At 57.0% G+C, this 10,507-nt stretch overlaps 1 protein-coding gene across 2 annotated transcripts; it reads right to left on the bottom strand.

Annotated features, from left to right (window-relative positions):
* Positions 1-267: 267 nt before the first annotated feature.
* Positions 268-10,443, bottom strand: SYNGR1 (synaptogyrin 1). 2 transcript variants are annotated; one of them, XM_068666524.1, is made up of 4 exons: positions 10,262-10,443; positions 3,730-3,967; positions 3,000-3,145; positions 268-652 (listed from the first exon to the last, which is right to left on the bottom strand). In XM_068666524.1, exons 1-4 carry the CDS (start codon positions 10,358-10,360, stop codon positions 434-436), a joined length of 702 nt encoding a protein of 233 aa, XP_068522625.1. In that variant the 5' UTR covers positions 10,361-10,443; the 3' UTR covers positions 268-433. The 2 variants fall into 2 exon arrangements, with proteins under 2 accessions (XP_068522625.1, XP_068522636.1); XM_068666535.1 differs by having other exon boundaries at positions 510-1,340; positions 10,262-10,442.
* Between the last annotated feature and the right edge of the window lie 64 nt (positions 10,444-10,507).

Raw genomic sequence — 10,507 nt, 5'->3', positions numbered from 1 at the left:
CCTTCCACCCTCCCCTCCCTGAGCCAACAGGCCCTCGGGCCCAATTCGGATGCTCCCGCATCTCCTGCAGCATGGAGCAGCATCGCCTCGCCTAGGAACACCTCTTCCCTTCCACCCCCAGCATCCTTCCCCCCTGCCCCACTGAAGGAGGGAGAGGAGCGAAGGGGGGGACCTCCCTCGGTGACAGATTTTGGGACATGTTGGTGCTGGCCGGTAGTTCTGGGGGGAGGAGAGGGAAGAGGCGATGGGGAACCCTTTTTCTTTAAAAAAAAAAATAATACAATAAATAAAAACAGATGACCCAGAAGGCTGGAGCATAGCTGAGAGCCACCTCTTGTGCCGCTACGCACGTGTCTGGTTTGTGCCTCGGCTTGCTGCCGGCAGTGGGAAAGGGGGCAGAAGGGAAAGGGGCCGGGGAAGGGGCATCGGCGGCTCAGTAGTTCTGCGTTTGGTACCCCTGTGTCTCGGTGTCGAAAGCATCTGCCGGAGGAGGCTGCTGGTACGTCCCCACCGCGTCCGTAGCATCCTCCTCGTTCGTGTAGGGAGCGTAAGGCATGCCGGAGTCCTGGCTGGGGTCCATGTAGTCCTGGGAGAAGAGGGCCGAGTCGGCGCCCAGCCGGAAGCGCTGATACGCCAGGAACGCCTGGCCCACCTTCAAGGGGGGACGGGGAGAGACGGGAAGCAGAGAGGGGACGGGAGAGAGAGAGGGGAACGTACCGAGAGAGAGAAACAAACAAAAGGAGGGTTAGTAGTGGTTACGGGTTAGTGCGCGACGCCTGTCCAGGTTCAGGCTGCCCTGCGTAAGGCACCAGCTCCGTGGCAAGGAGAAGAGGGACAAGCTGCAACGGGGTGGCCAGCAGGGAGCCTGGGCATGGGGCTCAGCATCGCAGACCCCAACAGGCACATCTCGTCTTCTCAGGGCATCCCCGACAGAGTTGAGCGGTTTGGCAGGTCACGGAACTGCCCCACGGGGAAGAGTTTGGGGAATGAGGGCTGGGAGGAATGGAGAAGATACAGTGGTGGGGGCAGAAGGCATCTCCTGGCTGAAATATTAGGTCTGAGCAGTCATCAAAAGAAAGGCACAAGTGTTACACAGCATTAGTTCGGGTGAGGGAGAGAAGGGGCAGAGGAGGAACACGCGAACAAACGCCCGTGGTCAGAGCGTTGGAGCCGACTGCTCGACAGCCTCCTTCATCTGCACCCCTTGTCCCTGCCCCCAGGCTCGCCACCAGTGAGGGGCACTATGGCAGCAAGGACGGGGAGTTGGGGAACAGCGTGTTGTATTCCTCCTGAAAAGTAATGTCCCTGAGTCGCCGGAAACCCAGAAAGGTGAGGAAGCCCTGTGAGGAAAGAGAAAGGCATGGGGAGGAGAATCAGTAAGAACAAACCAGAGCATTTGACTGAAATTAAGAAAAAAAAAAACAAAAAAAAACAAAACACATTGTGCTGGAGCTCAAGGGACACTGCTGCTTGCCCTTGGCAGCACTCGAGCAAGGGGCTTGGCTTGTGGAAGGGGGTCACGGTGCTGCCCCTGGTCCCTGCTGTCATTTTGGCTGGTGCTCAGCGTTTGGCAGCCCCCCTCCCTCTCTGACAGCTTCGTTGCCTTTCGGCACCCTTCCTACCAGCCCTTGCCCAACACAGGAGATAAAGCTACGAGGACTCAGTGCTTTCAGAGATGGGATGAGAATCACAGGGGGGATTTATACTGAACGGGGAACAAGGGATTGCCGGGAAGTCTAAAAAGCCTGCAGTCATCTTCTGAAAAAGCCATTCCCGAGTAGAGCTGCAGTCATGGGTGCAGCCTGCTTCCCAAGCTGGGAGGGATGTGGCCGCAGCCTCTTGTGGCCACCAAGCAATTTTCATTGGGATGAAGAAGGGAGAGCGCTGAACCCCTGTTCTGGAGCTCCTTTCTCTGCTTAGCATCGATGAGCTGAAAGGGCTGTTAAAATCCTTTCATGTGCGGGGAAATGATGCCTGGGGAGGCTGGCTTGCACAAGGTCATCCTGGAGGTTTGTCAAGGACACTATTGACTGGAGTCTCTGTGAGGTCTCCTTCCACATACGTTCTGGTTTCCTTGCTTCCCAGGTGTATTGTGTTTACGTGGCAAGGGTTTGGTAGTGGGGGGCTGCAGGGGTGGCTTCTGTGAGCAGAGCCCAGCAGCTGCCCCATGTCAGGGCAGAGACAGCTCCAGACAGCTCCAAAAGGGACCCGCTGCTGGCCAGAGCCAAGCCAGAGAGAGACGCTGGTTGGGCCTCTGGGAGAGCAGATTTAAGGAAGGGGGAAACAAATCTGCTGTGAGACAGCAGCTGGGAGAGAGGAGTGAGAAATGTGAGAGAAGCAGCCCTGCAGGCACCAAGGTCATGCAGCAGGAGGGCAGGAGGTGCTCCAGCCATGCAGAAATTCCCCTGTGGCCTGTGGAGAGGCCCCTGGTGGAGCAGGCTGTCCCCCTGCAGCCCATGGGTCCCACACGGAGCAGATCTCCACGCTGCAGCCCCCCCGTGGGTGGAGGAGCCCCCAGTGGAGCAGGTGGATGTGGCCTGGAGGAGGCTGCGGCCCATGGAGAGCCCCCACAGGAGCAGGGGTCTGGGGGGAGCTGCTGCCTGTGGGGGACCCGTGCTGGAGCAGTTTGCTCCTGGGGGATGGACCCCGTGGTACTAGTTCTCTGCTTTAACCTACTAGCAGTAGGTAATAAATTATATCAATTTTCCCATGCTGAGTCTGTCTTGCCCACGACAGCACTTGGTGAGTGATCTCCCTGTCCTTATCTCAACCCATGAGCCCTTTTCTATCATATTTTCTGCCCCTGTTCTTTTTGGGACGGGGAGTGATAGAGCAGCATGGCAGAGCCATCAGTGTGAAACCACCACACCAGGTTTCCCTTTCAGCAACTTCTCCTCCTGCTTTTCCTTCTGGGATCCCAGAGCCACCCACCTCCCATTCCCCACAGGCTAACACGCTGCAGAGGACGCTTGATCCGATGTCAGGGCTTCTCTACTCACCCAGGTGAAGATGGAGAAGAAGGAGAAGGTGATGGCTGCTCGGGCTGCATCCCCTCCCTCGTTCATCGGGTTGTCCTCTGCTTTGGAAGCTTGCCACTGGTTGGTCAGAAAACAGAAGCCAACGAACCACAGGAATGCCCAAAAGGCTGGGATGGGCCACCAGCAGCACGCCAAAGGGGAAGGGGAGAGAGATCAAGAAGGCACGTAAGGGCAAATCACAAACACATCGCGTTTCTCTGGAAACTGCAACCCGACGAGACCCACCAGTGCACTGCAGGCTGGGCCAAATTCAGCCTGTGCAGGCTTTCTAAGCTCAGTGAGCAGGTTCACGGACAGCTAAACCATCTAGGTGACGATAGGTGCCTGCAGAAGGTACCTCAGGAGACTCAGCGGGAGGAGGTTTTGTTTGCTTGTGCTTGGATTGATCACAGGACCTGCACTTGGCTCTCAGTACAAGAGCAACCACCACAGCTTCACGACCCTGTCCTGCAAGGACGAGTGAAGAGCAGCTCCTTCCAAGGGAGCCGCAGGAGGAGCAGCCAGCCCGCAGGCGCACAACTGGCCTCTGCTGAGCTCAGCAGCGATGAAAACCCTTATCCTGAGGAAAGCTGCTGAGATATCCTCAATATTGGGGACAGGGGATGGGAAAGGGGCTCGGTAGCAGGGAGCTGGGCGTCCAGGTTGGCACCTGGTGGGGAGGAGCAGAGCAGCGCCGTGCCAGGAAGCTCACCCGAGACACCGATGTCGGAGAGCACTGCCTTCTTGCGGTCCTTGACGCTGCTGATCTGCGGGAAGTAGGCATCCAGAGCCAGGTAGAGAAGGCAGCTGAGGAAGGCGAGGACGCCCACGGTGATGCCATAGTTGCAGGCGTTGCGGTTGCGGTTGAAAATGCAGTGCTCCTGCGAGTCGTCCACGCGGTTCACGTACCCTTCATTGACGATGGAGCCAAACACCACGATGGAGAACACCTAGAGGGGGAAAGAGGTGGGAGGCACATCAGGGCAAGCCCCCTCTGGACCTGCTCCTGCAAGCGTGGCCGCTCTCCACCAGCGTCACTCCTGTCCCACAGCCTCGCCTGGACCGTGGCCCCGGGGAGTTGTATTTTATTTCAGAGGATTAGCTCAAAATAGGGGACTTCTGGATGCTTTTTTTTTTTTTTTCCATCCATTTGATCCAAACAGATGTAAAGCAGCCTCAGCCCGGAGGAAGGGCGGCTTCCCGTGGACACATGGGGAGGTGACGTGGAGTGTGAATTCGGATAAGGCTTTGGCGCGGGCGCCTGCATGCAGGAGCTACCAGCAGCTGCAATCTGCTTACTTTGCACTTTTCCTCCTACCCACTCCTTTCCCTTCTAGGAAGTCATTGTTTCCACCACGCATTTGTTCTCCAGTTTTATCCATGAAGCTGCCGAGCTCTTTTCCCCATTCGCCCTCCCACAGCCCCAGCTCCTCCTGCTGACCTGCTGGGCTCCCGCTCTCCCCACCCCCTTGCACATCTCCTGCCCCTCTGCTTGGGCTTTTTTACTTCTTTTTAAAAGCATTTTATCACCTCTTACAGCCATTTAGAAGATCTAAGAGGATGGGTACCTTCCCTCCTTCTCCTCTCTTCCCAGCTCACCACATCTCTTGCTCCCCTGCCCATTTACTGCCGGGATCACCTTTGGCAAGATTTCTGCCTCTAGCACTCGCCGTCACCGTGGCTAACGCCAAAATCTGATCACAGCTGCAGGAGAAGGGCCCCCATCAGCACTCCCTACCTGCTGTGTGTTATTTTAAACCAGGCAGAATTAAGGATGAGGCCAGGTAGGAAGGCCCTAATCCGCAGCTGCCAGTTTAATCTTCGCTCACTGACTTAGCCTTTGTCACCTGCCGCAAGGCCAGCCCTCTCTGACACGGCAGGCTCATTGTGGCAGAGAGGTATTTACGGCAGCCCCACTCCTTCATCTCAACCAAACAGCAGCCGCAGGAGGAGGAGAGGAAGATGAAGGTGGCACTTGCAGGTTTTTCTTTGCAGGGCATCTCGAGACCCTTGGTGGATGCCCCAGTCCCACAGTCTCTGCTGTTTGACCGAGAGCATCAAGAGCAACCCTGACAGCCCTCATCGGTGTCCACGTTTCAGCTGCCAAGCTCTAACACGTATCTACTAACACCAGTATATTTTTTTCACTCAAAAGCTCATAATTTGGTCCCGCATGTGTGGCTGATGTCGAGCGTGTTTTTGACACACCGCTGCACTCCAACAAAGCTGGGAGGTGGTGCCCCTAAGCATCGGGACTGAATGGGTTCTCTGAAAGTCAGCAAGAGGTTTCCAAGATAGGAGATTAAACAGCTGGTTTCTCCTCCTCTTCCTCCTCCTTGAAAATCAAAATTGATCACACTTTGCTCAAATTGCCCATGAAAAACACAAGCCAATAAAAACCTCTTAAGCCCAAAGCAAAGGTCTGGTCCTCGAGATTTCAGTCTGAGTGGTTTAGGAAGGCAGCAAGTCGCAGGCAGTTACACGCGGGGTCTTTCAGCAGGAGGTCTCCTGCAGTTAATGGCAGGCTGGGCTGTACATGCTGTATTCCTCCGACCGCCCAGAGGGCCAAGAGACTGCTCGAAGTGAAGTCCAGGTGCTGCCAGGGCTGACACTGCCACCTGAAACACCCTCCTGATATTGAGGTTACAAAACGGGTGCCTGGCTTTCTGCAGCCTTAGATGGAAAGCAGGGCTTCACTTGGAAAAGGAGAAATAGCCTCAAAAGAGGCTTAGCCTGCTGTTCATTTTTGCTTCAGGGCTCAATAATGGTAAAGTGTCGACTCCCTGAGTCAGGTCAAGCCTTGCAACACTCCGTATTGAGTCTCTGCTTGCTCATTTTGGGATGAGTGAACTTCTGCAACAGCCTCTCCCCGGAGATGCCTCTGGTTACTCTGTTCCTACCATGATACACGTCCTCTCTGGGCTCTTATCTCCTGGTTTGCCGCTGACCTGGAAGGGCTCTCACCGAGCACAAGCAGCAGAATAATTCCTTTTCGCCTCCGTCCCTTCACACCTGCCTGCATCAGCACTTCCTAAAGGAACAGCTGAGTGCCCAAGACCAGAGGGACACCCCCACCCCCGAAATTTCCCAGCAGGAGGCTGAACTGCTGAATATTTAACCCACAGCAGCACAGCGCTCTTGTTGGGGACCTCTCCCCTGCTCCTTCCCTGTGCATGGTCGCGACAACCAGGCAGGCGTTTTGCTTTTGGGGTGGCCTCATTTCTTCGGCGAGGCTGTTGAAGAAACTCGACGGGGCTTAAAGTAACCGGATTTTTAGGTTGGGCAGGTTTCCTTAGGCCTTCGGGAGCAACATCAGCCGGGCAGGTGTGACAGCTCTTTGGAGGTGCCTGTTCGTGTGTTTTAACTGAGGCACCTGGAGAAGCTGAAAAAAAAATGAACGTAATGCTAGGGCACTGCGGGGGGAGGCGGGGGGAGGCTGAGAGTTTTCCTGCCCCACTTTCCCAGGGGCTGTTACAGGGGTGTGAAGGCTTACAACGTGCCGAGCGGACAGAAAACCCAGAAAACCACATCCCCCCCATGAAAGACCTCTTTTTTCTGGCCGCAGAAATCTGCTCCGGCCAGGCACAAACTCCTGAGCATCATGTGAGGTCCCCAGTGCGCTGCCCATCCCCAGCCCCGGGCATCATGTGATGGGCCTCCGGGCGCTGTGCTAGGATTTTCCTGCACCTCCTCCCAGGAATTTGCCATAAGTCCTTCCCTAAAATCCCCACCAGGGATCCTTTTATCAGGGATGAGGCTGCTTTGGCTTGCGGCCGTGGGCTCTGCTGCCCTGCCTGCTTCCTCTCCCCCTCCCCAGCCCCTCCGGTTTATTCCATTAGGGAAAGGAAACGGTTTGGGGACATAATATGGCTTGCGGGACTTCAAATCAAATCCATCTCGGGCAGAAGGAGGCAATAACCTCTCCTGTGCCTGATCTGGCAGCAACCAGGAATAAATCTATTTAAAAATGCGAGGACAAGGGAGATATCAAATGCCGGCCTGGCAGAGATGAGGGGGTTTTCATTTGCGTTCAGCCGCGGTTTCTGGAAAGCTTTGGAGAGCCCTGCACAGCCATGGATTATTATTATCATCATCATCATCGTTAAATCTCCGTGTGTTTAGCTCGTTTTGAAGAAAACACACAGCTTTTGGTACGCGTGGGACCAGCAGCTGGGAAGCAGGAGGCCTCTGTTTGTCCCCCGCTGCTGGCACTGCATGCACAGCGCTGTCCTGACGAGCCCTGACCCTGGGGCATCCCCCCCTGTGCTGGCAGGGGGGACACAGCCCTAAATTCCCCCAAAACGGGTGGCGTTAACCTCCAGCCCCTTTCCCTGGCCGCCAGCCACATGGCACCGGCTTCCCCGGGGCTGAGCTGTAGCAGGTGATGCGGGGAGGGGGAGAGGCTCCACATCCCTAATTCCTGCATCCTTAATTCCTGCCCTGGGATCCCCAGCAGGCTCTCCTCCCCAGCCAGCTCTTTTTCACGCCCGGCTTGGCAGCAATTAACCCTTCTGCTACCCACGTTTGGGAGCTCCAAGGTCTTTCCTGGACATGTCAGGCTGGGCACAGCACAACCTGCTGCGCACCAGGGCTGTGCGCATCCACTGCCTGCCCTCTCCCACCAGCACCGACCCCAAAAAGCCCCAGTGGAGCTTAAAAAGGGGTCCCCACGCGAAGGGGACCTCGTGAGGAGCCATGCCCGGAGCTTGGCTCAGAGCAGAGGCCGCTTTCCTTTTATCGCTTGCCAACACCACGCAGCCACTGACCAAAAAGCACATGAAGGAGAGGAGGAAGAGGGCACGAGCTGCTGCAGACCCTCAAAGCCGGGAATTTCAGCGGCAGGGACAGCCCCAGGCCCTCCGAAGCACCAAAGCACTGCCTGGATCAGGCTGCAAGCCCCGTGGGCACGAGCCAGCTTTGCTGCCCGCTGGTAAAATGCCATACACACTCGGGTTTCGGGACTGTCTTCTAACACACGGAGTGGCCCCAGCACAAGGTCATTGCCTCGGGAAGCCACCGTAAAGATATTCTGCTCTTAGTGAAAGCTCGTCACATGCAGCCGGCCAAAAGGAGTCTCCGGCTAGCCACAGCGAGGCGAAAGGCACGTGAGATGTGAGGAGGCATCAAAGCGTTTCCATTAGGTCCTGGGGTGGGAAGGGAAGGCTCCTGAGACAGCACGGCGAGGACGAGCCCTTCGTCGACAGAAGGGTTCAGCTCGCGGGCTAAGTGCGGATGCGCTCGCCGCCTGTAAATGCACCCGGGGGAGAAGAGCAGGGAGGGAGCAGCACCATTGAAACCGAAGGGCATAAGAGCATGGAAAGAAATGGGTAAAAAAAAAAAAAACAGCCGTGAATAGATTTGCCCTGATGGCCCCGAGCATCTCAGCATCTGAAATCTCTCCCAGAGGGAGTGAGAAGGGTGAAACAACCACGAACCATTATTTTTTTTGAGCAAAGTTCAGCTGATTTATGGAAGGGGCCATAAGGGCCCCTTGTGACAGCCTGAGACGGGACTTCAACACCCATCAGGATCTTTCTGGGACTCAAGTTTTGAGGAAAAATAAAATAATCATGACTAAATATTTGGGGGCAGCCTCCCCTGGCTGTGGGGAGGGAGGGGTGCTCAGCAGGAGAGACCAGACGAAACCAGTGGAAAAGCACAGGGAGGAACCTGTTGTTGGGGTGAAAAAAGGTGAATGCCGGGTCCCTTGCTGACCTGCAGCAGTTCCAGCTCCTACATCAGGACACGAGTTCCCACAGGTCCATCCCACAGCACCTGGGGTAAATCCCAATCTGTCCTCTGTCAAGGTCAGACCCACAGAGATGGGGAAACACCGTGGGGTGGCAGGGACAGGCTGGTCCCCGGGACGTGCTCCTTGCTGGGGGGACCTGGGGAGCACGGGGCTGAGCTCAGAGGGTGACCCGACAGCACCTGAGACACTCTGGAGCAGAGCAGGTGCCACCCCCCCCAAAAAAAATAAAAAAATCCATATTTCCTGCTCTCTCTCTGCCTCACCTTTGGGAAGCCAGAACCCTGCAGTGCTCGAATGAAGTCACAGAGGAGGGGAATAAAAAAAAAAATAAGAAGAAAGGAAAAAGAAGAAGGCAGAGAGGGAGAAAGAGGAAATTCTGTCCCAGAGATTAGAGGCAGGCGAGCCTTTGTAGGTCACCCCGCGTCCATCACCCTCGCTCTGCCCGCTTGGGGAAGGGGGTCAGGCGTCCCCCTGTAAACAAGCCCGGACAGACAGACGGACGGATGGACAGATGGACAGACCACCCCCGAAACGTTAATCCCATCCCCAGCCATCTAGCAGCTCTCCAGCCAGCCTCGAGTCACGACCCCCGCGGACAGACGGACGGACGGACAGCACCCCCCACGGCCACCCCGTTCCCCTCGCACCGCTCGCTGCATTTTATTTTTATTTTATTTTCCCATTTCAGGCAGCTCGCGCCTCCCCCTCCGGTGCGCATGTGTCCCCCGGCTCCCTCTCCCTGCCCTCCCTCCCCTGCTCCCGGCCCAGACCTCAATCTCTCCCGCGCCGGCTGCCCGCTGCAGCTCGCTCCCTTAATCCCAATGACCTTCTTGCGGGGACGCGCTGGCGTAGGGCGGGATGGGGGGCAAACATTGCAGGGAAAAGCAAGACAGGGAAGCGCAGAGCCCCCCAGCAGCTCGCCCAGGCACCACCAAGCCCCGCACGCCCTGCGGCATCACCCCAGGGGCGAGACCCCAAAGCTCTCCCCGCTATATCAGGGATGTAGGGAGGGCTGCGTGCACGCACCGATGCGATACACGCGCGTGGATGTGTTATATATGGAAATATGGCCACAGGAGATAGCCAAACACCCATAGCCCTGGATGTGTGTGCAGGGGGAGGTGTGCGGGGAGGCACAGCGGTGCGGACCCCCATAGGTGCAGGCAGCGGATAGCTCATGGATAATATTATAGCACCATGCAGAGAGCCGTCCCAGTGGGAATAATGGGATATATTACGCAATGTACAGCACAGGCAGCGATTTAGAGGATCTAGCATATGGGAAGGGTATTGTATATATAGAGAATAAGGGTGTATGTATATATAACCTATATATATGTATATATATAGGTGTGGATGTGCAGGGGGGTGAGCACCGTGCCGCCTGCCAGCCCTGCAGCTGGGGGGGGGGGGGGGGGTCCTCCCCCGAGCCCGTCCCGTTCCCAACCCGTTCCCAGCCCCGTTCCCATCCCGGTCCCCACGCCGGGCTCACCCAGGAGAGGAGCCGCAGCAGGGTGTGCGGCTGCCGGAGGAAGGCCTGCGGGTCGAAGGCGCCGCCGGCTTTCCCCGCTCCGAAGGCGCCCCCGTCCATGGCGGGGCCGTGCCGAGCCGCGCCGAGCCGAGCCGGGCAGCGCCGCGCCCGCGGGCACGAGCCGGGCGCGTTCACGCCGCCGCCGCGGGGGCGCGCCGCGCGGGAGCGCTCCCCCTTCCCTCCCCTCCTCCCCCTCCGTGTGTTTTT

The sequence above is a fragment of the Anas acuta genome, chromosome 1 (genome assembly GCF_963932015.1).
Source record: "Anas acuta chromosome 1, bAnaAcu1.1, whole genome shotgun sequence".
Classification (NCBI taxonomy): Eukaryota; Metazoa; Chordata; class Aves; order Anseriformes; family Anatidae; genus Anas; species Anas acuta.
Note: the sequence above shows the minus strand (reverse complement) of the source record. Positions and strands in the feature narration are given on the sequence as shown.

Coding starts and splice junctions, on each gene's coding strand:
- SYNGR1 (XM_068666524.1), bottom strand. CDS start 10,360: ATGGACGGGGGCGCCTTCGGAGCGGGGAAAGCCGGCGGCGCCTTCGAC. Junction 3,968..10,261: donor TGCTGCGGCTCCTCTCCTGG/GTGAGCCCGGCG, acceptor TTCCCCCTCTAG/GTGTTCTCCATCGTGGTGTT. Junction 653..2,999: donor TCTTCTCCATCTTCACCTGG/GTGAGTAGAGAA, acceptor CCCCCCTTGAAG/GTGGGCCAGGCGTTCCTGGC.